Here is a 25211-nt window from a genome sequence, read left to right as displayed (position 1 = left end):
TACTTTAAATTATAGGACTTACTTTAAATTAAAATTTTCTTTGGACTCATGGAAACTCCAGTTTGAGAAGCAGCGCTTTACGCATTCTTCTATTGTTTGCATCCCTGCCTCCTCATAGGCACAGGCACGTTGCCATCGGATTGGTCAGAACAAGGCGGTGAAGGTGTACCGCCTGATCACCAGGAACTCGTACGAGCGAGAGATGTTTGACCGCGCCAGCCTCAAACTGGGTTTGGACAAAGCTGTGTTGCAAAGCATGAGCGGCCGTGACAACAGCCTGGGAGGAGGTGCAGCAGGAGGCACTGGGGGAGGGGTGAGTCATGAGAATTTAGTTTGAATGACTCATGAAGATTAAACTTCATTTAAGTGTGCAATGGAAAATTGCAGATTTTCATCCACACCAGGAACATTGTAAATTGTAATTCCAGGCGGTCCAGCAACAGTTATCCAAAAAGGAGATTGAGGATCTCCTTCGACGCGGAGCCTACGGCGCCATCATGGACGAGGAGGACGAGGGGGCCAAGTTTTGCGAGGAGGACATTGACCAGATCCTCCAACGGCGAACCAAGACCATCACTATCGAGTCCGAGGGCCGAGGGTCCACCTTTGCCAAGGTGGCGTGACACGCCTAGACATGTGTAGACGAAACAATACCTAATTTGGTCGCTAAGATTGTCTGATGTCATCTTCCAGGCCAGTTTTGTAGCATCCGGGAACCGCACAGACATCTCGCTGGATGACCCCAACTTCTGGGACAAGTGGGCGAAAAAGGCCGACATCGACATGGAAATGGCCAATGGCAGAGTAAGTATACTTCTGTTACAGCACATCAAATAGAGGTCAGTGAGCCACTTGGGGCTTGGATTTTTATGCTGGAATTTTTTAGCTCATTTCCATGAGATTTAAAAAAATATATAATAATAATAATGAAAACCTTCTAATCTGATTGTATTCAAGGGGTTAAGTTAGTACAACTCCTGGTCTGACAATTTCATTCATTGTCATTAGTGCAATTCTGCCTGGCGCATGTGACACACTCTGTGATCTGCGTAAGAATTGAATCCAAATATAATTGGGTGACTTAGTGTTGAATTGCCATGAATAAAAAATACAATCCTTGCTTTTATTGCCTTTATGGACACTGTGGGCTTTTTAAATATGACACATTAGAGGTTTGCCCATTATTAAACAAGCAATATCATTTCCTACAGCGCGTTAGTGGAGTATTATCAAGGTTACCCCTCGTTTGAATCAATGAAGGAACGAGTCAACCTAGGCCAACTACCAGTGAATTTTATGTTGCATTTAATGTTTGTATTATTTTGGTATTGTTATCATTACACATGGGCAATTTGGGTACATGTGCATGCGGGTTGTATAAAGATTATACTGTTAAAAAAAAATACACACAGGCATTATATTGGAATTAGACGCTTGATGTTATATTGATTTAGCTGATGCATCTGCGCTTGCCTTTACTGTTAAAAAACAATCTCAACGTTCTTGTCACGCCTACAGAACAGCCTGGTTATCGACACGCCCCGCGTCAGGAAGCAGACGCGGCCTTTCAGCTCCACCAAGGATGAGTTGGCGGAGCTGTCCGAGGGCGAGAGCGACAGCGACGACACCAAACCCAAAGTCAGACGAGCCCACGAGCGGCCCAACAGCTACGGACGCACAGAATGCTTCCGCGTGGAGAAGAATCTGCTAGTATACGGGTACGCCAATTAACTTTAGACTGCTCCAAAAATATTATCCGACGAGTTTCATTAGGGTTGAGGTCAGGGGATGATCGGAGCCTTCCTTTTATCGTTATTCAGGTGGGGCCGCTGGAAGGACATCCTCAACCACGGTCGTTTTAAGAAGCAGCTGACCGACTGGGACGTGGAGTCCATCTGCAGAGCGCTGCTGGCTTACTGTTTGGTACACTATCGTGGCGATGACAAAATCAAAGGCTTCATGTGGGATCTGATTGCACCCGCCGAAGACGGCCGCACTAAGGAGCTGCAGAATCACTTGGGTATGTGAACCCGTTCACGCCTATGAATCAAAGAGACCCGGGATTGAATTTAAACCTTGTGATCCTTCGCCGCCGCCAGGTCTGTCCGCGCCTGTTCCTCGGGGCCGCAAGGGCAAGAAGATGAAGACCCAGTCCAGCTCGTTTGACATCCACAAGGCTGAGTGGTTACGGAAGCACAACCCGGAGCATATACTCCAGGACGACGGCTACAAGAAACACCTCAAGCATCACTGTAACAAGTAGGTCACGCTTTGATGTTTAAAACAGTACTGGATATCTCAAAATGGGACAAAAAGAGGGTTTTTTTTTGTATGGATTTCATTTCATTCAGCCCCACAAGCACTTAATCGAGTCAAAATGCTGTCAGTAAGTCAAAAAGTCATGTGTTGTAGCTGTCAATTAGTTTTACCGTAAAGCGGCCGATGAGTCGCATATCCGAACAGGCAATTAATTGCAGCAGAGTAGTCACATCTCCAAGTCGCGTCGAAGCAGTTGAGTAGCCGTGTCTCTCAGTATTCTAGAAGCCACGTCTTTAAGTGTTGCATTAGTTGAGCGCTGAATTGCTTGCATCTTCCTCACAGTCAATAAAGGAAATGCGGTCAAATGCAAATAGAATGTACTCCGCGCTCTTTTGGCCACGCACCCGGGTAATGACGAGCCACTCAAAAACACGCCGCTGATTCATTATCAGACGCAGCAAGCGGTTGAGTGATGGAAATCTTAATGAGACTTCAGGCTTGCCTAATGGCCGCCATGTATCACCCTTACTCGCAGACAGAGGGAGAAAGGAGGGTGGCTGCCAAAGAGACAAAAGCCAAATAGATGTTGAAACTGTGCTGCGTTCTCCATGGAAAGTTCCCCTTTGTTTGCGAGTCCAACCGTGTTGAATCCAGCCTTTGTCCAATTTGTGGCGTGCGATTTTTGCTGACTATGACGTTTTCCCCTCCGGAGGACGCTCCCCGGCGTTCAATAGAAGCCAAAGCGAGGAGTGACATGTCACGCTTAAGCGCTCTTGTTGTCACTTGCGGCGTCTCCTCCCGCTCGTGTTGCTTCCGGCTTGGGCCGGTGCCTGCGAACAGAGCCCAGAGGGATTCCTGGCATGCCAGCCGGCTGTGTCACGCAACTCAGCTGGCTCGCCGTGTAACGAGCGAGTGACGGCGTGCAATTTTTTTTTGCCTCTGCGTGCTTGTGTGTGTGTCTGAGCGAGCGAGCGAGTGAGTGAGTCACACTGCACGCACTTGCGTGGAACCTGGAAAGGAGTGATGACAGGTGCGGTGGAGCAGCGGAGCAGCTGCTTCACTCACACAGGAGTGTGGAGGGTGGGCGGGCGTAGCCTACTTTGCATAAGTTCTTTTTTCCGACCCCCTCTTGCCAGGAAACGTGTTGAGCTAAAATGTATAACATGGCTGTTGTGCGGTTCCTCTGTTCCTCTATGGCAGCTTTAGTTTCATTCTGTTCACAACTGTGTGTGCCCGTGCGTGTGTGTCTGACTCCCTCTTCACTCTTCCTCCCTGTTGCTGTTCCTGCACGACAACATTGTCCAGTAATTTGTCTTTCTGTTTGTGGGTTTTCTTGTTTTTATGCAACACAACATTTTAGTTTTCCTCCACCATTTTATCCATAAAAAAAAGAAAATCTGTATTGAGGATTGACGGCGCATTGTTTCATTTGGTGTTCATTGTGTTCAACCAGACGGTTTGTGTAAGCACGTGTGTGTGTGCAGTCTGCACAATTGTGCAAGGTCAGGGCTTTTTCTTTTCTAAGCGGCGGCTTTTCTGCGCGCAGGGTGTTGCTCCGGGTCAGAATGCTGTACTACCTGAAACAAGAGGTGATAGGCGAGGAGGCCCAGAACGTTCTGAACAACGTGGATGCTAGGTGAGTACGCCGTTTGACCGTTAAGCGACAAAGCTGTGAAATTGATGTTATAAATAATTGATGAAGAGAGACTAATTGCATAGCAACAGTATATGATTAATTTCCACACCTGAACCTGCTCTGAAAATTGCAATCTTTGTGTGATAATCACATTTGATTCATTTCATTAATGCTTTAACACGCGTCTGTCGTTCGGCTTGAATAACATAACACATTACACTCTCAGTATGTCAAGGGCTGAATATATCTTACATTAACACATTCATCAAATTACACATTTAACAACATCACGTAAAGCACAACTGAGTACAAACTGAAATATTTACATGTCACAAAAAGAGGGTGTTGTTTTTGAACGTACCGATACAATCCTCAACCTGTTGAAGACTCACCAGCCAAATATTGAAGACAACTATTGAGCTCCACCTGCTGGAAAGTTTTATAACTACATTACAAAAGCATCATCAAAACATCCTCTTTGTGACATCTCCAGTGACATCAAGATCTGGGTGCCGGAGCCGGACCATTCGGAACTGCCGGCCTTGTGGTGGGACATCCTCTCTGACAAGTGTCTGCTACTAGGGGTCTACAAGCATGGTGAGCGACCGCCACACAATATCCGAACCCTAAACCACAAGTGTGCAGCAGAGTTGCTTACTACTAGTACACCCCTTTCTTAGACATCTTATGAGGATTATTATTACAGGTTATGAGAAGTACAACACCATCCGAGCGGACCCCACGCTGTGCTTCCTAGACCGTGTTGGCCGACCGGACGACAAGGCCATCGCTGCCGAACAGAGAAGCAACGATTTCATGGACGGGTGGGTAGAAAACACCCTAAAAGGGCATCCAGCATTCAACAATGCTTTGAAACTTAGACATTTTGGGCGCGTGTGTGTAGGGATGTGGACGATCCAGAGTACAAGCCCGCTCCAGCCCTGCTGAAGGACGACATGGAGGTAAACGTCAGACCCCGCCCGCCAAAGGCCAACGTTGTCTCCTTTTGAAAAGGCCGATCGATAATCAGACTGACAGAGATGAACAAGTTCACTCTCAGCACTGACGTGGCGCTCACGTCTACTCTCATTACTCATTCAAAGTAGTTCTTATGTTGTTTTTTTCCCACGATTTAAAACTTTTCCATGGTATTTTGTCTTGTCTGTGACATGCTTTGGTCAAAAGTCCCCTAAAGAAAGGACCAATGGCCTGCACGCATTTTGACATTAACTCCACAGCACAGTTATTGGTAATCACTCATAACTTTACATTTGATGTGAAGTGTAGTAACTCTGGATACCAAATTATTTGTGTAGAAATGATACAAAGTCATTTTCTCCCCTTTAAAATGAGATGTTTAAAATAAAACACCAATTTCCCCATAGGATGACGCCTCTTCTCCCGGAGACTTGGTTGTCACTGACAACGCCGGAGGTGAGTATTAGTCACACATTAATCCTGCGCGTTGTCAGCATGTCTCGGAAATTCCACAGACATTAATTAGCTCAAACGCTTTTTCCTCTTCCAGACACGGGTTCGGGAGCAGCGGGTGCATACTGGCCCCCGTCCTCCTTGCTCACTGCCCGGCTGAGGCGTCTGATCACCGCCTCGCAGCGCTACACCAAGAGCCGTCAGATCCTGCAAATCCACCAAGTGCAGTCACAGTGCCAGTCTCAGCTGGCCGCCATGATGTCGACGCCCCTCGGCCCGCCGCCGCCATCGGCGGCGATGCTGCTGCCGCCAGCGGTTCTCAGTGACCCGCTTAACCCCAAGATGGCTGCCAAGATTGAACGACAACAAAGGTGGGACAGAGTGATTGGTCCGCCCTGATACGCCCTGATTAATATTGTCAATCTGTGCACAGTAATGTATGTATTGTATGAACAGAAACTTCACACCCATAATTCAAAAGGTGTATTAACATTTTGAAAATGTAAATTGTATATCATGATGATATTATGAGATGATTTACATTCTGGGATTTAAAATGAGTTCCCAAGACACTGCTGTGCAACTTGAAAAGCATTTTTATTTCCATTGTCAATAGATGGACCAGGCGGGAAGAAGCCGACTTCTACCGGGTGGTCTCCACCTTTGGCGTGGTCTTCAACCCGACGCTGGGCCGCTTCGACTGGACGAAATTTCGGGCAATGGCACGGCTGCACAAGAAGACAGACGAAAGCCTGCAGAAGTACCTGTGCGCCTTCGCTGCCATGTGCAGACGCGTTTGCCGCCTGCCGCCCAAAGAAGGAGGTCAGAGGATATAGTATACACCTACAGTACAGTGCATAGTACGGCTTCAGTCACCGTGGCAACCGGGCCATAGCTCGGGTGTTGCAACTACGCAAGCTATTTATTTTCACACAGCCCAGTTTAAAGAAAAAGGCAAGCAGCCACAAAGAAAGAAAATAAATCCTGATTTATTTTCTGTCAGTTAGCTTTAAAAAAATAAAATAAAAATTCCCAACATGCTAACTTTACTCCCATCTGTTTGCCCAGACTCTGCGGTGGACCCATCCCTCAACATCCAGCCCATCACAGAGGAACGGGCGTCGCGCACCTTGTACCGGGTGGAACTGCTGCGCCAGGTGAGAGAGCAGGTCCTTTGCCACCCCTTGCTCTACGAGCGCCTGCCGCTGTGCCAGATCAGCTCCGACTTGCCCGCGTGGTGGGAGGTCGGCACCCACGACCGGGACCTGCTCATTGGCGCCGCCAAGCACGGGGTCAGCCGCACGGATTATCACATACTCCGAGACCCCGATTTGGGCTTCATGGCGGCCCAGCGCAGCTACAGTCAGACAAAAGCGGTGCCGCAACGGCAGTCGCTAGGCTTCACGCCGCTCCTTCAACCTCAGTACCAGGCAACGGCCTCTGCTTCGGCAGTCCCGCCTCCCGCCCCGAGGGACTCGGAGACTGGCGGGGTTATCCCGCAAGTGGAGCCCCCCTCAGAAGGGGAGGAAAACAGAGAGAAAGCGAAGGAGAACTGGAGTCCCGCCCTCGCAGCGGAGACCCCCACAGGAGTCGCCGAGGACAAACTCGACAGCGAGGGACAGATGGTGGCAGCAAGGACAAAGCCCCTCACACCCAACTCCTCAGAGAGAAAGCCCAAGAAGTCCAGCAAGAGGGGCCGCAGGGAGAGGCGGGCCTCAGGGGCCGAGTCGGACCGCTCGTCTTCCAGCTCTTCGTCGCGCTCCTCCTCATCTTCTTCGTCGTCCTCTTCTTCCTCGTCCCACACCGGGTCCAGCTCCTCTTCGTCTTCATCGTCCTGCTCCTCTGGCTCTTCGTCGTCATCCTCCTCTTCCTCTTCTTCGGATGACAGTGACAGCGAAGGAGAGGACGGGAAGAAGAAAGGTGAGCACTCAAGATGCAGACAGTGTTAGTCGGTAACAATCCAATGCTAAGATACGCTGGAATGCCAAAGGTCGAATTAATTGACGACTGCGGCACATAGCAAACGACCCAAGCACCTGGCAGTTCTTGGAATCAGTGTTTATTGTCCCTTGAAAAAAAAAAATGGAACCGCTTTTGGGTGCCTGAAAACTGTGTATCAAACTGAAAATGTAATTCCAAGAGGGCACTTATTTTTTGGTGCACATGACTGTGAATTCTGTTCACTCTTCACACGTCAGCCATGAGAGAAAAAGTGTGTGCTGTTTCCAGTGCCTGCAGCCCCAAGCGTGAAGGGCTTCGACGAGGACAGCGTGGCGTCGTTAGGCACCGTGCTCAACGATGCGCAAGACTCCCACGCCGCCCAGAACGGTGTCACCAACAGCGTGTCGCATCCCTTCCAGGCGGGAGGCTACATGCTCGCTGCCTCCCACTGGCCGAAGGTGAGTCGCCGTGACGCTTATTGACGGACGACAGGCCCCATTTGCAATCTGACGATTTTGCAAAATTCAGGACCGGGTGATCATCAACCGTCTGGACAGCATATGCCAGGCGGTGCTGAAGGGCAAGTGGCCGGCCACGCGGCGCGTCTACGAGCCCGGCGGCCCCGTGGCGTCCTTCTACACCACCAAGCTTTTGGACAGCAGCCTGTGCGAGGACCCCTCGGCCTCGCCACAGGGGTCAAAGGTGACCGAGCATGTTGCAGAAAGCAAGGAATTCTCAGTCAAGCTGAACGATGTATGTTGATTTCTCCCCTCCTCGCCTCGTCCCCCCCCCCCACTCCCGGCTCCTCCGCCGCCACGCTGAGCATGTCGCTCTGATTTTCCCGCTCTGTCTTTCCTTCGGGGGCGTGGGTAGTTCTTCTCGCAGCGGGAGGAACGTAATTACTGCCCTTCTTCTCTTTTTCCTATGCGCTTACTTTAAAATAGCCCCCAAGGACAACATTAGCCCAACGTAAAAGGTTCCACAATCTCCTTCGCGCTTATAACACTTGGATTTCTCCTTGTTTGGCTTCCATTTACAGTCTGATCAATTCTGCCTACTTGGCACCGTCTTGTGTGTCAAGTTTTCTGGTTGCACTAATACACTTACAGTGGAACAGAAAAAAAAAACATATATCAAGCCGGTCTAAAAAGGTCATATTCTCCAAAAACAAACCAACGGCATCACAAAACCTTTTGCTGTATAGGAAATGTTAGCATTCTCCAGTTTTACCAAATACATGCAAAAAAAGAACCCCTTTGGACTTAATCAAGTTTGGCCTCTGTGCAGCAGGAGGGAGGTCTCAAGTTGACCTTCCAGAAACAGGGTCTACCTCTGAAGAGAGCCCTGGACTCAGAGGAGGCACCCCAAGCCCAGCAGCAGCAGTATCTGGCCCGGCTCCATGATCTGCAGAGCGCCTCTGACACGGGCCTGGCTGACATCACCAAGCCACAATGCAGCTTCCAGAACAGTACGTGCAAAATGAGATGATCAGTGACCCACAAAATGGCAGCAAAGCTTGTTGCAGAGATTTATTCCTGCGTGCTTTCAGGTTTTTCTGGCACCGTGAGGCTGAACGGGGTTCTGGATTGCCAACCGGTGGTGAAGCGTCGACGGGGGAGGAGGAAGAACGTGGAGGGCATGGACCTGCTCTTCATGAACAGGACTCAGGTTCCCGAACAGGTAAACTTCAGCACCAAAATATGATTTACAAAAGCATAAACTGGAATGACCTCTAGAGGGCGTCAGGGATGGAATTGACCCTCACCTATGTTTCCAGGCGGCTCCTGGGTGGGGCGGCATTGGCCAAGTGGGCGCGGCAATTCCAGGGTACAACCACCAGACCTCTGGGCTGGGACCGGAAGACGTGGAGAGCAGGGTCTCGGTCATCAACCTCAAAGACGGCACCCGGCTGGCTGGGGACGACGCTCCCAAGAGGAAAGACCTGGACCAGTGGCTGAAGGAGCACCCGGGCTTCGTGGCCGACACGGGCGCTTTTATCCCCGTGAGTTATCTGCCGTACCGGGCAACCTCTTGAGTATGTTGTCGTGGTGTAACGCGTTTGTCTTGGTGCGCAGGGCGTGAACAAGATGCCTCTGCAGTTCCACGTCCAGGACGGGCGACCCAAGCAGAAGAGGCACCGCTGCCGGAACCCCAACAAAATCGACGTCAACAGCCTGACGGGCGAGGAGCGAGTGCAGATCATTAACAGGAGGAACGCCCGAAAGGTAGACGGCAAATGTGTGCCTTGGATTGGAGAAGACTGTTGCTTTCATTTTACTGATTTGTTTTTCTAAATTCTTTCTAAAGTTTGTTTTCTACGTTGATCCTAAAGACTTTTAGAAATCGGTTTCATTGTCATTTGTAAAGTAGCTGCAAACACCAAGCAGGCCCATAACATCTGTTGAATTTTTGCCCTCAAGGTTGGTGGAGCTTTTGCGCCTCCTCTCAAGGATCTGTGCCGCTTCCTTCAGGAGAACCCTGAGTACGGCGTCCCGCCCGAATGGGCCGACGTCGTCAAACAGTCGGTGAGTCACTGAAAATGTTACGCTATACAGCAGAGCAAGATAAAGTATATTTATTCATTTGCATTATTCAATGTGGTAATAGCAGCAAATCAGGTTGTACACAACTTAAATGTTGGTTTGAGGGAATACCTTTCTTCTTTCAGGGTTACCTCCCAGCGAGCATGTTTGACAGGATCCTGACGGGTCCCATCGTTCCCGAGGAGGTGAGCCGGCGAGGGCGGCGTCCAAAGAATCCTCTGGTTAAGGCAGCGATGGCGGCCATGACGCCTAACACTACGGCGATGGCGGCGTCCTCCGCCCTGGGCCTCAACCCCCTGCTGGCCAACGGGCTTCTGTCGGGCATGGACCTGAGCAGCCTTCAGGCCTTCCAGCAGAACCTGCAGCTCACCGCCGGCCTCATGGGCCTGCCCCCCTCGGACGCCGGAAACCTGGCGGCGAGTAATCTGGCCGCCATGTTTCCCATGATGCTCTCAGGCATGGCGGGGCTGCCCAACCTCCTGGATGTGAGCGGCTTGCTCGGGAAGAATCAGGAAGGAGGCGCGGGCAGCGCGGGCAGCGCGGGTGGCGCGGGCGGCGCGGGCGGCACGAGCGGCGCAGGCTCCGAGGACAAGGAGATGGGAATCGGCGGCACTACAGGAGAGCCCTGCGCCCCCAGCGAGGAACGGACAAAAGGCGGCGACCCCGCCGCCGCCGCCGCCTCCTCCCAAAGTGCCTCGTCCACCTCTAGCCCCCCTCTCCCGCTCAACCCCTTGTTGCTGTCCAGCATGCTTTACCCAGGGATGCTTCTCACTCCAGGCCTTAACCTCCCCGTGCCCAACACGCAACCCGACAACACGCCGCTTCCTCCTCCCACTCCCCCGCCTCCTCCTCAAGCACCCGCTGTCAAAGCGGAAACTCTGGAAGATGATGACGACGACGACGACGATGAGGATGAAGAATCAGGAGAGCACAAAGACAACAGTGGGAAAGCCGAGTCGTCTTCATCCGACTCCGGGAGCTCTTCTTCTTCCTCAGACGACTCTGACTCCAGCAGCAAGGACTGAGGGAATATTCATTTATTTATGTACTCCCCCCTTACAAATGTATTCATATATTCACAAATATGTGGACCCCCCCCCCCACCTACCACCATCTATCACCCTCCTCCCAGCACTTACGTTTTATTTACATGTAAATAACTAACTGCATTGTTGTGTATTAAAGCAAAAATTTCAACAAAAACCACCACCAACAAAAAGAAAACTGAAATCAAATGTCAACGTTGGTGGATGAGGTAGCGTCTTGTTTCCAGACATTTTGCATGTCGGACTTGAATAGAACCGTCACCTTGTACTGTTTCAAACAAAAACAAAAAAAAAAGGCATTATTGTAATTATTATGAAGTCAGGATTTAATTTTATTATTAAAAATGCGTCAAGCTGTACTATTAATATATATTTGATGGTGGGGTTATGATGTAAATAAGGCACGCTTGCTTTGCAGATCATGCGGATGTGAGCAATAACTCGGGCAGCTAACGAATGTCACTCAAGCTGTAGATTCTGTCATGTTCCAAAAATGGCTTTTCACTTTGGTCCTGTCATTCATTTATTTTTATTGTATTTTATTTTGGGAGGTGACCTCACAGTGGGATGAGTGTTTTCAACACATCCACCTCACAATCGAGAGTCTCTCCCTGTGCGGAGTTTGCATGTTGACCTCATGCTTACGTCTCTGGTTACTCCAGCTTCCTCCTGCTTCCTCAAAACATGAATTTCAGCTTTATTGAAGACTCTAAATTTTCCAAAAGTGTCAATGTGAGTGTTTGACCTTGCATCAAGATGGGGGAATAATAGAAGTTGTTTCTTGATGGAAATTTACCCGCCGCATCACGCAAACAGCCCTTGAAGCCTTCCTGCCCTTCTGCTGTGCCAAAAGCCAACCTTCTCCACGTTCTTCAAGAGCTTCCTGATGCGTTGTACCTCTTCTTCCTGTTTCCCAGCCTACCTTCAACAACCTTCCGACAGCACAAGCACAGAAAAAAAATATGGTTTTGATTGTTGTTCGACACAGCAGTGCCACATCTAGCGAGCGTGCTAGTATGCTAGCTAGCTCGGGCAAGGGCTCGAACAATCTCGCTACTCACGCTAGTTTTGTTTTCGCTTGTTGTTTTGAGCTTCAGCTTAGACTTAGAAGTGCCCTTATCTTGTACCTCTGATTTTCAATCCTCTTATACATTGTGTTTTTGACCGCCAACACTGGAATTCCAACAAAGCCGAAGTACCTTTGCCCCCCTCTTGTGGACTGTTATTTCATCAACACTTTTGATTGTGACCGTCGCTCTGTTCTCCAATGGTCAGTGAATGCAACCAGACTGAAACGCTTGCAGTGATTTACACACAATATGCTTATTTTTTTGTTTTTCCTATTGTAGTGCCCTTATACATATGTGACTATTATGGTACAATCACACACATATACACACACACACACACTACTGCTGTAAAAGATGGTATCATCCATGTCATCACTGAGACAAGATCATTTTTATTATTTTGTTGTTTATTTTATTTCAAGCTTTGACGATATCCAAGTGTCACCATTTGTTTTTGTCTTATTTTCTGTAAGTAATATTTCGTGCTCTGTATAGTCAAACTAATTTCATGTAGTCAGATGGAGGAGAAAAAAGCAGGGGGGAGGGGGGATGTGTCTTAAAAACAGACAAAAAACAAGAGTCATTTGTAATTTATTGGATTACTTTCTATGAAGTTCTATAGAGGAAACTGAGGTTTAATTATTTTTATTAAACATATTCTTCTGACTATCCATCAGGTGTCAATTTGTATGAGCTTTGTTCATAAATTTTAAAAAATATATGTTTGATTTGTTTACATTTGTTTTATTTTATTTGGATCGCACTGCTTTTGTGATGTAAACTTTATGTATGACAGTATCACTTGAGATTTAAACGTGTGTCCTCCTGGTTGCGATGGCGACGGGGACATGATGTTGCAGTAGGGATGGGACTCTTCACCCGCCTATTCGCGCGAGACCTGAGCCGAGACTTGAGCAGAGACTTGAGTAGTAGGAGTGACTAAAACCCAGAGACCCGTTTCTAAAAAGTTATAATTGTAGATATTAATCGATATTTATCGATGCAAATAATTTAGAAACGATGCATCTCGAGTTTTTGTGCGTTTTTACCGATGCAGACGTTTGCAAATCGATGCAACTGCCTCTTACAGGTCGTATCGATTTTCCGATGCATACCGGTGAATCTTCCCAACCCTACATTGCAGTGTGTCACCAGGTGTGTTTAGGTAGGCGAGCAGAACAAAAGGAGGAGGATCCAGCAGCAGGTCAGGTTGTGATCAAGGTTCCCATGGAAAAGCTCGACCTGCATAACACCATGCTGAGATTAGGACAGCGCATTAAAGTCTACTGGCGTGCAGAGAAAGCAGTAACTTTAAAGTTATGGGCTGCAACACCAGTAGGTGCACCACTGAGGGGGTTGACCCTTCAGAACCGCCAACCGAAAGACCCAAAACGGCGGCGTTGGCTTCTTCGCAGAATGTTAAAATGGACGAGAAGACAGAGAAAGGGAAAGCTGAACAGGAGGAAAGCTGAAGAATGACATTACAATACATCAAATAAAGTAAGTCACCAAACATCAGCCAACAGTATATGCTTACACAAGTATGTCATAATTAATCAAAGTATGATGAGGAAAATCTCATAATATTCTGAGAATGTTGTCATTTTTGAAAAAAAAAGGTTTCCCAGATTATATATTACAATATATATTTTTTAAATTACATTGATTTTGTTTATTAAGGAAATAGTATTGATTTTATTTATTTGTTTGTAGAAATCCAGAAGTAAATGAGAAAAAAAAGACCCAACCCCGTCCTGCTCTCCAATTCTTCAACGATGCTTATAATCAATGAAATATTTTGGTAAATATATTTTGAATCTACCTTTACATCTCTCAATTTTGTATTTCTGCTAGTCCACCGCTAGAGAGCGACATAGTGTAGGAAAAAAATGAGCTGCAAATTTTCTTTCTTCCACCAGAGTGTAGCAGGGGCCTTGAACTAAGTAGGAAAACGAGCAATATCAAAATGTGACATGTCCATAGAAAAAACTACTTTTTTACATTTTTAATTACATTAAATATCAATTGTACAAATATCAGGCAACACGCAATTGTGCTGTCAAGCAAAACCGACAGTGCCATGAAGGGCAATCATACAGCCTGTCTCATTATTTAAGGTGGAAATTTGATAAATAAACAAATAATTATTAATTAAATAGGTGGATCTTTTTGGGGGTCAAATGTCAAACTCCACTAGAAGTGAGTAAAATGTACAAGTAGTTGATGAACAAGTGGAGAGGAGGTCGTGTTAGTCCTGAAGGCAAATCCCATTCAAGTGGACTTCAAAAGGTCAACAGATATAAGGAGACATGCATGTGCACCTCCTCCACTGGATGTTAGCAGGACTAACCTTTAGGATACAAAAATACAACCAGGCATAACAACCTCATCTTATTCAGGAATTATTTTTTTTCAATCATCAAGTCACCTTTTTGATTGGCTCAACATGCCCCAAAAGTGATAAAAATATGACCGATCAACACGAAATTGGGCGGACATGTTTATCATATCAGCTCCAGCTGTTGTGAAAAGCGCTACATCAATAAAGTTGCATTGTCGTGTGTAACATGATGCATGAAAAACAAGTCCCTGGGTTCTGGCTAGCTATACTTAAAAATGAATCGAGAGTCAGCCATTTTGGTTTGGAGCGGCAATTCTGTAACTCGGTGAACTCTCCTACAAGAAATGCAACTTGATTAAATTAGTATGTGTAGATAATGTGAATGCCATTCATTTAAGTACAAGGTTCTCTTTTTATGGTGAGCTAAAATATCATACTTGTTGACAAAGAAGGAAAGTGTTTATTTGTGTAGCAGTGGTCTAGTGTAAGTCTGTCATTTTTTTGTGGAATTCCGAATTATATATTCGCTCTTCACCATCAGTTCATAGAGTGCTATTCTATATGCATTTATTTATATCCAATATCAATAATAATCATGTACATTTTGCCCGAGTGTGCCAGGTGGCAGTCATCTCTGAGCTGAGAGCTATAATAATAATCATTATTATTAGACTCTCATATCCTTTCCCAGACCTAATTACATGGCCGCCATTAAAATGCTAATTGGTGCTATAAAAGGGGCAATTAAAAGGCTCATTAAAAAGGCTTTGTTCCAGCAGCCTACCTGCATGACCACTGGTACTAAAGTCTACTAATCACTTTTAAATGCGGGTTCAGATGAGGGTCAGCGCCTTCTCATAGGGGGCGCTATGAGGCTTTTAATTCTCAATCTACACGTCAATCGTTGCAAGTGCTAAAAATCAGTCTTGGTCAGTCTCGTGGCAAAGTAATGTTGCAGTCATTGATCATGCCCCCCCCCCTCGCCTCCAATGCCACCCCAACCAGTATTTTTGCTTTTGAAATGTTATTTAAAATCAAATAGTGGCTTAGTGGGTTGACAAGTTGGTGTTGACACCAAGGAAACAAATCTTGTCATATGACCCATGGTAGCCATGTGGCCCGGGGGTGGGCTGGGGGGACGGGTGTCCAGGTTCTGGGTTGTCCCCCTGGATCAGCTCACCTCCCCCCACCAAAAGTGGTTCATATGTTCGATATGACACATGGCTGCCTCGATAGACGTCCCCCCCCCCCCCCCCTCACTCGCCTCCATCTTGCAACCAGCAACATCACACAGATGGAATGTGATGGAGACTAGATACAGGTCCTCTATTCCCTGGACCTCTTTTGTGGACCTGACAAATAAATTTAAATAATCCTGTATATCGGTATGTTTTGTCTCTGTGAGGATATCATCATGTTTTGTTTTCGGCTGTGGAAATTCCCCTCTTAAAAGGTCAGCTGGCTCCGAGAAGTCGCAGTATAAACTACCAGGAGCATATTCGGTTCAGACCAGATGAGTAAGTCGTACACATGTTGGATTTGACATGGAGTCATTCTGTTGAACTGTACAATGTCCACCGGGCCGAGATGTAATATGACAAGCAGACTGGAGCCTCACGGCGCTCTCTGCTCTGTTTTGTTCCAAGTACCATGAGCTGTTTGGTGGAGTACAACCGCATAGTATGACAAAGTCAATCATTCCGTGATGAGTCAGTCCTTTAGATAGACACACAAACCTCACTGTAGATAGTCATATAAAATACAACATTGGCTGCTGTCTTTAAAAATACATGGTTACACTTTACAAGGCTTGTTATTCCCCATGTGCTTCTCTTATTTATTAGCCTGTCCACACCCAGCATGTATTCCTTTTTATAACTGTCAGCTAAACTAGTTAAAAAAAAACAGTGTAAGGCATCTTTTATTGTGAGTGTAACAAGGCAATGCCTTGTCTGTCTTGGTTTTACACTTGAACGACAATTAAAAATGATCAAACTTGACTTCAAACATTGCCACAAAACTGTTGGAGATCAGTCTTTATAGTTTACACTGCCCCCTACTGAATGGGGGTTTGTCTGTTTTAGTCCATCAATACCACTTATCCTATTCCAGCCACAGACTTCGGTTTAATAAACTAACAATTGACCCCTCACAACTGAAGCCAGATGGCGACCATCTTGTGTGGCCACTGAAAAGACAATTATCAGTATGTTGTTTTTTTTTTTTACGCTAGGACCTGTATGGCATAAGAGAATTGAAGTGTGTGTGTCTTTGAATCCCCATCCAATCTTTCACGCCTTGGAAAGCAGCTGCTCCATTTTCTCTTCATCTCAAAAACAGCACAGCAGCCATATTCTACTCATATGTTGTCATATCAGAACAAAGCACAACAAGCATGAAAAACAACAAAAAAAATGATAGAGGGGGTGGGTGTACATCGCCGGGGAGATGATCTATCCAGGCCAGACGACAACCATACGAGCAGATGAAGTGCAACAACGTGACATTTGTTCCACTTTAATTACTTTGCAGGGCTGGGCCACGCGGGTTAAAAGCAAACAAACCGTAACTTTTCCTGACATCCCTATCCCCCACCCCCCATGCCATTCCCCCTTACAGTGACCTCTGATGGATTCTCCCTGACAAAGCATTCCTTATGACAGAGGACACGAAGGTTTCCATAACCTGCCTCGAGGCGGACGTCCAGACTAACGAGTCGTAGAGGTATTCCAAAAATGTTTAAAGTCATAACCAATGAATGATAAGAGTCCATTTTGAGTCACTATATTGAGGAGTTGAGCCAACAAGGTAATGCTTGTAATACCATGAGAAACCTCTAGTGGCCGCTATATTGCTCAGGCAAGTCTTTGGCATTTAGCTCCTCCTATCATTTTACTGATGGGTCTTGTTGTGATAACATGATTTTTTATTTTATTATATATATTTTTTTAATTTGTTAATGAGTTGATGTTGGAGTCTATTTACAAAAAGTTCTACATCTGTTTAAAATAATTAAATAGAAAGCCGTGATGCTAGATTTTTTCTTTTTTGTTAGCCACTGTAAAGTGCTTCAAAATGTAATTCTTCAAAAATCTTTCAAACTGTCTTTCAAAAATGGACTTTCTTTTGAAGTATTTGACATGCCACATTCATTGAAACAGAAATGCTATCCAGCTTGAGTCGCGCAAGGTCACAAGGAATCACCGTTGACCCGCAACCGCAGAGTAGAGAGAACCACTCGGAACATTTCCAAACTCTAGCAAAGAACAGCTTGTCACACACGTGGTCGATGAACATTTAATGAATTTGGATCGTAACTCGGAAAGGTTGGGAGGTGTGCTATGATTTGATTCAAATATTGTGATTGGAAGGGTGGAGGAAAAAAAATAAAATAAAAACACCTCTCCGATCTTCAATAATTGTTTCCCAGAGTGAAATTGATTCACGCCCAACCGAGCATGAAATAAGCTTGGCAGATGACACACTTGTAACTGTGCCCGAGACCCAAGTCACACCACTGGAATAGCAATAATCAAGCTGATATGTTATTATAAGATACTTCAACAGGTTGGATTTATGCTTATTACTTCAAATTTGTGAGTGTGTGGTTTTTAATGTATATTCTGAAAATATGGAAAAATGAATGGATGGATGATGGAAGGGTCCAACAAAGTATGATTTATGAATGCATGGTAGTATGTATGCAATAATAGACAGTGGGATTATTTAATTGCGATGATTGATAAGATATGACTATCCAAGCGACTATCATCTTGACTCTGATTGACTGCCTTTGGCCCAGCCCTCACCATTATCCTCCCATTCGACCCCACCAACAAGCCAGTTGCCTCAGCAAAAAGAATTTAGTGTAACCACATATCACAATAGCACTTTAGTCCAAATCAATAGGACACATTGTCTTTGTCCACAGAAAAAGCAAACGAATAGATCAGTGAGGCAGAATTGAACAGAACAAGCAATTACAGACTTGTGGGCAATCCTATACTGTAATTATGCTTGGTCATTTTATTCAGTTTTTCATCTTGTCAATTTTGGTGGGCTGTGCTAAATTCTGCTATTGCTAGCATTTTTATGTCAATTTGTGTGATTGTGTGTGTGTGTGTGTGTGTGTGTGTGTTCACTTTTTTTTTTTAAAACCCACCCAGTCCCACTGTGAGTTTCCACTTGCCCCATGTGCCAGTAGGGGGCACTGACGCAACATAGCAGGCTGCCAATCTGTTCTGCCTGGCTGGCCCTCAGAGATGTTTGCAGTAATTTAGTTCCACTGCCAATATATAAATAGGCATTCTGCTGTTAGCACAAAAGAGGAAAAGGGGGAGTGGAGAGAGAAAAAGAGAGGGTGCAGAATGAATGTGAATTGCTCCCTTGCTCCCATTTCGACATCAAAGTAATCAAGGAAACAAGCTTTTCTTTTAATGGAAAGTATGCAGTTACAAAAAAGCAAGAAATGGATGGAGGAATCCACCAGAGATCATCCAACGTTCTGATTATTTCTTCATATTATCATATATCTTGTTACTTCTTTCCTTTGTGCGAAACAATAGCTCCATTTTGTGCATTTGAAGGACGCTTTTTGTGTTAATGTCTCACAGAAAATAAGATAAAATGTGTTGCCATGCAAGAACATGAGATCTTTTACCGCGTTCATTTGTTTGACACCTATAATACACACACACACGCACACACACACACACACAGTGGGGGCCATCTATATGGCGACCCCATGCTGTCCTGTCCTGTGCAATGTCACAACAACGCTAAACATTTGGTAGCTATAGAGGCCGCAGAGCTGAATGGGCTGTTTTGTCCCGCTGAACAATGGCGGGGCTAAAAAGTGCTTAGCAGCTGTGCACTGCAGCAGGCTCACTCATTTGTGCACTTGATCCAGGCACAGGCTTTTACAGCACTGCCATCATTCAAGTAGGAAAGATTGTAATATAAAAAGATATGCACTCCCATTGGATGAAAATAAATAGATAGAACTTATTTATTTAGGGTGATGTGGTGTTATTGTTTACACTTGTAGGTATTCCTTTTTATATGTATGGGGTGATTCTTTTTTATTGGATCTCATGTAACGGTGCAGGGACCTAATGAAGTGTCCAGGAAAAAGCAAAGACCGAGGCTAAATGACTCTCACTTTGTTTGGAATGGAGTGGGGGTATCAACGTGGCTCTCGGCCGCAGCTGTCATGTTTGATGCATTCAGTGCGCTCAACACCCAACGTCTGCTTCGGCGCTGTGTGTGCCAGTGTAATCAAGCTTTGTCACATGACTGACAAGCCATCTTCTCTACTTGACTTTTTCCTCATTCACACCATCCCCGTGGACTCCATCCATCTTGTCTGTCCGCACACGTGTCAAATGATTGCGTAGCCGCATTGAAAGCTGTTGTTGACGCTCTGCGACTCACTATTCACGCGTCTTACGTGTAAACACAATTATACTTGTATTAAAGCTGGTGTTGTTAATCCTCCATTGAACTAAAACTTTTTAAATACTTTTTAAATCCTACATTGAACAAATGCTTTTGTTGTCTAGTCATTTACAAATTGACTAACACATGGACCAACAAACTGATTTACTAAGCTCATGATTAACTCACCAATGACCGACTAACTGACTCAATGACTTACTAATCGACCAATCTGCTCAGTAACGATGGACTGACTAAGTGCATATGTACTTGACCAACCAGTTTGAGTAAATTCGACACACCATTCGCAGTGTAAATAACTACCGTATTTTCCGCACTATAAGGCGCACCGGATTATAAAGCACACCTTCAATGACTGGCCCACTTTAAAACTTTGTCCGTATATAAGTCGCACTGGATTATAAAGCGCACCTTCAATGAATGTCCCATTTTCAAGTCAAGTCAAGTCAAGTCAAGTTTATTTGTATAGCCCTAAATCACAAGCAGTCTCAAAGGGCTTCACATAGACAAAAATTGACAATTATTCTCAAAGCATCCCCTGATCTTAAGCTCCCAAAAGGGCAAGGAAAAACTCAAAACCCCTGCCCGGGGAAAATGAGAAACCTTGAGAAGGGACCACAGATGGAAGGATCCCCCTTTCAGGATCACCAGGTTGTAATGGATGCAGAGAGGGCACAAATAATACATAATATGATATTTTATATAATATTTTATATAATATTTTAAAACTTTGTCCATACATAAGATATATACATTTGGCCCGCGGGCCAGACTTTGGACACGCCTGCTGTAGTGGCTCAATATTGGTCCATATATAAGGCGCACCTCATTATATGGGGCACTGTCGGCTTTTGAGAAAATTGGAGGTTTTTAGGTGCGCCTTATAGTCCGGAAAATACGGTACCTAACATTTCCACCAGTTGATAATACGATAAATACGGATCCACTCCAGCCCTGTAGGTGGCGCTAATCAACATTACTAAACTAGTTCTAACTGCTACACTTGGCAAACATTTTTCCCAACTGCTTGAATGGCTGAGACCACCAACGTATGCAGACTATAAATGCAGTCAGCTAGCAACAATGTGCATTAGTTTCATCGCCTGCTTAACATCCAGGAGCCAGTATATGAATACAGATGATATCAGCGTGGCACTGCGTGTGTTCTCTGACCCGCTGCTCTGGTCACATCTTTGTCTCCTGGAGAAGAAACAGAGAGAGGGACCTCATTAAGATACACTCCAGTTACACCTCAAATTAAACATGCTGCTCTACCTTCAAGTCGTGTTATTTTTATTGTTATTTAATGTGCATGATTCCTCACATGGGCTTTGACCTAAAATCTGTTTTGTCTGCGAGGTTGCATCAACAGTTCACAACCTTTATTGATCCAAGACCTCTAGTTTACCTCTGAAAAATCTCAAGGCATACTACAACAATAAATAAATAAAAGAACTAAGATTCTACTTGCGTCCGCTCTAGCGGACGTGGAATGTTTATTTCGTATGCATTTATTTATATATTCATGTATTTATTTATGTATTTATTTAACATACAATGGATGACATGTTAATCATTTAATTTTATAAATTATTTTAATTTATTGACGAATCCTGTAATTGACTGTTTAAATATGCATGCAGAAATAGCCTAAAGATGTCAGCTGGAGGCAAGTGCACTGTTTAATGTAACGATAAGTAAATATGAAAATCACAAGCACATCCTGGTGATTAAAAAAAATCTCTTTAAAATGCATTGAAACAAAAAGGCTTTTGCATGCAAGTCCTGCAAAGGAATCAGTGAATAAAACACAGTGAACAATGTTAGTCAATGACTCAATAAAAATGCAGCAGCAAAATGTATTTAAATGTATTCATTTCAGCCGTGCAAAATGGAACATATGGTTATTTTCAAATTGTAATCTTCTGCTTGTGATTCATGTGCATGATAATTGACGCCGCGCAAGCTTATTTAGTGGACACGCTTCATCTTTTTGCTGCTAACAATTATGTGATATTCAACACCATCCATCACAAGGGAACCTGCAAAATGGAGAAATATGCGTGGGCATGCAAAAGCTACCAACATTTAAAGTACTGAGTGAGTTTGGAGGGTCGTGTTTGGAACATTTTCACCGGGCTTACAAAACTTGGTGAGTTTTGGTTGATTACAAAAGTTTCGGTTGAAGCCCCGCAGGTGATTTAATCATCATAAGAAGAATAAATCTATTTGCATTCCAATATGACATCTGGTCGCATTTCCAAGATCAGTAGATGTGTAGATTAGGACCTGCTCTCATTAACATCATCAGAAGCCTTTGTTGACATAATATTTGTCTCTTTTATATCACAAGTAGTTCATCCGTGAGATCAGAAGTGCCTGTGCTAATAACAGCATCTCTCATTAACCAATTCCAGTAAACAAAATGAGCTCGCAGAAGAGGCTTGTGTGGATTTTTCTCCCCAAATGACGGCAGAGAAATCAGAGTAACGAAGAAGCCTAAATAAGGAGGGTGCATGGCGGGTTGTCGTGAAACAATCCGTGTCACTCTGGGGGTCCTGCTGGAGAAGGCTGGGATGCGGGAGGAGGAGCTCCATTAAAAATTCATCACCGCGCATGCATATTTCCATGAAAGACATTATTCAGATTATGCTAAGTCACATCAGCTTGTCTACTCATCTCATCCAAAGAGATTCATTCAATCATTCTAAAGTGTACATGTCATCTAGCATCAGGCTACGTATGCTAATTGCGAAACGGTTAGCCCTGGTAACGTAGCCATTACATTTAAAACTCGCCACACTGGCCAACAAAAAGCGTAAAAATGACTCGATTCCTTTTATTTGAAAAATGTTCAACACGAATTTTAAACTCTTCTTTTCTGCGAATGCTTTGGCTCCTCAAATTAATAATTTTGCTACCATTACAAACTGCACATCATATCCCAGCATACCTGCTGCGAAACAAGGTATGAAGGCCATGTTGTGGGGAGCTCCTGTGGCGCGTCAGCGTAGCACTTGTTAACTAAATGGAAAGGTCTGGGGGTCCTCTTTCCCCCTAGTGTCTCTACGCCTGTGCCGATAGCACAAAGCCTGAATAGCGGTGGGAAGCGACCGGGTCTTCGGAGAAACACAACTCGCCGCAGACAAACGCCGCCAATTAGCCAAGCGCCTCTTACTCATTAGCCGCGCGTTCACATCTGATTAACAGAGCGCATTTGTTGTAACGGGTCCGGGCAAACGGAAAACCTTTCCCCTCAGGCACTTGCTTTTCTCCTCCTATCTTAATTTATGTCAATTAAAAGCCTTTATTATGATGCTAACCGTGAGACCTCTCATGGGAGCGTAGTGGGAGAGAGAGGAAAAAAGCTGTTACTGTATTGCACCTTTGTTTCCTGTGTACCAATAGAAATCTCAGTTTGGCCTCCTTGAACATTCTGAAGAGGAAGCGCAAGGAAGAATCGACCACTTTTTAATGACCAAATACTTCTTCGAGTGGCTTGTGTGGAATTGCGCAGCCGAAAAGGTGATGCATTGTGTTGCAGCTGCTCGCTCAGAGGCCAGCTGCCCTCACCTGGACAGCTGCAACTTCAAACTACTAATTCACCAAAATCGTGATGTTCGTGAATAGGACAAATTTGGAATCAAAAAGAGAAAGTAACAAGAGTTACATCAGGAAGAGTGAAAAGAAAGACCGGAGTTAAGACAAAGGCAAGGTGATGAGGTTGTGGGTCTGCTCGGAAAAAAAATGGTTCCATTGTTAGGGGAGACTGATGAGGCTGAAAGTTGACTTAAACCGGCTGGAACCATGTCAAACTATTGGCGCAGGTGCCGTAATAGGATTTGGGTGAATTTAATCGGGGCCCGGGCAGACAGATTCGGATTCATTAAATGCATTTTTATTTCTATTATTATCTTTATTATATGTATTTTTAATGAGTTGGGGTCACACCCGCGTCCGTGTCTCCGAGAGCCCGCTTCTGTGATCGCCCTAACCAACATTACTCCGTGTAACTGCTTGCACTTCCTTAAAAACACACTTCAACCTCCAGCAAGGACTCCAGCAAAAATCAATTTCTTCTTCCGCCATGTCAAGGACTGCACTTCGCGTGTGCCAATTTGAAAGGGAATGAAAGGAGCAGACTTTGACTTGACTTTCATTACTCGTGGATCAAATCAGCTGTGTTCACACCCACAACGGCGCAAAACCATCAAAAAACCCTGCAAAGATTTAAACTGTGCCTCACACTAGACATAGAACATAAAGCCCTCAGTCACATGACCAATGTCAGGCACCATTTGTAATATCTGACACATATCGTCACATGAATGACTGTGGTAACCCGCCAAACGACTGACATGTCGCGCCGTCAGTTGCTGTCAGGTACACACGAGCGACACAATTCCAAGCGGCGTCCTGTCACGTATCTCCGTTTTGACAACCCTAATCTAATCTATCCGCTCACACACATGACCCCATTGTGTTGTCTTTTAAGGTGCCTCCTCACGGACGCCCTCTAACACACTTAATAGTGTTTGTAGACTTTCTCAAAGGCACTGGCTTTATTGTGGGTGAGACCGACACGAGGCATACCAACGCCAACTGGAATATTAAGTGAGGCGGACCCGGCAATATAGAATATAAATGGGCTTATTTTACACGTTGGAGCTGTGCAAAGCTATGCGCAGATTCCTCTCGTCGTAATAAATCATTCCCATTCAGACAGCCTTTACTCTTAGGGCATTGTTTAATACTATCTGCAGTAGAAGGGAGGGGCGAATGGGTAAATAAATTGGTTTACACTGAAAACAAAAGATTGTTGGGAAACAACACGATATGCTGATGAAAGATAGAAAATACTTGACTTATTGATGATAATGAATTTGCAGATAAAAGAATGCAGCGCGGACGGGAGTCAGGGGGGACTCGTACCAAGACGAGAGAATGGAGAGAAATCTCAAGTAAGCAGTAAATGGAGCAGAGTAAGGTTTTCTCTCTTCCGAATAGCGTTTTAGTGCCGAGCCAGCCGTGGATGGAGCGACATAAAAATGCAATCTATGTCTCGGTGACACAGTGAGATAAATATTTGGTCAGACGTGCTGAAGCTTAACGGCCCTCGAGAAACACATCTTGCCACTTTGCTGGGGTTTTTTTCAGGGGGGGGTCGAGTCAATCAGATTTCAGATGATTTGTAGAAGTCTATCATTTATACACAGGCTATATTGTGATGAATCAATAACACTAGTAGTCGCGTCTCTTTCATTTTAAGACATTCATAGTTCTAGTTTGCTCACAAGATGGCCCGTTGCGGCAATGACAACTTACTGTTGCAAAGACACAGTGATCAATTCTGTCTTGTTTTGACGGTTTAGTTGATTGAATAAAAGCCTGTTCAGCACTAGCAAAGTGATTTAAAAAAATTGCTTGCGTGGAGAAATAATCACATGACCAAAATGCTAATTATATCACCAACCAATGGCCGGGACA

General features: G+C 45.1%; 1 protein-coding gene across 9 annotated transcripts in view; it reads left to right on the top strand.

Moving 5' to 3' along the window:
- The window catches only part of chd9 (chromodomain helicase DNA binding protein 9), a 44176-nt gene extending 31577 nt beyond the window's left edge, over positions 1–12599 (top strand). For 5 of the 9 annotated variants that reach the window (XM_037248449.1, XM_037248447.1, XM_037248455.1 and 2 more), the window contains 22 exons: positions 119–313; positions 429–614; positions 694–804; positions 1519–1718; positions 1821–2020; positions 2100–2259; positions 3806–3895; positions 4389–4492; positions 4602–4719; positions 4800–4857; positions 5281–5329; positions 5424–5697; positions 5943–6148; positions 6395–7246; positions 7556–7725; positions 7796–8020; positions 8555–8735; positions 8817–8947; positions 9045–9269; positions 9343–9492; positions 9688–9792; positions 9936–12599. In XM_037248449.1, the coding sequence (XP_037104344.1) occupies positions 119–313; positions 429–614; positions 694–804; positions 1519–1718; positions 1821–2020; positions 2100–2259; positions 3806–3895; positions 4389–4492; positions 4602–4719; positions 4800–4857; positions 5281–5329; positions 5424–5697; positions 5943–6148; positions 6395–7246; positions 7556–7725; positions 7796–8020; positions 8555–8735; positions 8817–8947; positions 9045–9269; positions 9343–9492; positions 9688–9792; positions 9936–10835 (4890 nt within the window). In that variant the 3' untranslated portion in view covers positions 10836–12599. The remainder of the gene's footprint in view (positions 1–118; positions 314–428; positions 615–693; positions 805–1518; positions 1719–1820; positions 2021–2099; positions 2260–3805; positions 3896–4388; positions 4493–4601; positions 4720–4799; positions 4858–5280; positions 5330–5423; positions 5698–5942; positions 6149–6394; positions 7247–7555; positions 7726–7795; positions 8021–8554; positions 8736–8816; positions 8948–9044; positions 9270–9342; positions 9493–9687; positions 9793–9935) is intronic. The other 4 variants (XM_037248450.1, XM_037248453.1, XM_037248451.1 and 1 more) reach the window with 4 other exon arrangements.
- The last annotated feature ends 12612 nt before the right edge of the window (positions 12600–25211 follow it).

This window comes from Syngnathus acus, chromosome 3 (assembly GCF_901709675.1).
Source record: "Syngnathus acus chromosome 3, fSynAcu1.2, whole genome shotgun sequence".
In the NCBI taxonomy this organism is placed as follows: Eukaryota; Metazoa; Chordata; class Actinopteri; order Syngnathiformes; family Syngnathidae; genus Syngnathus; species Syngnathus acus.
Note: the sequence above shows the minus strand (reverse complement) of the source record. Positions and strands in the feature narration are given on the sequence as shown.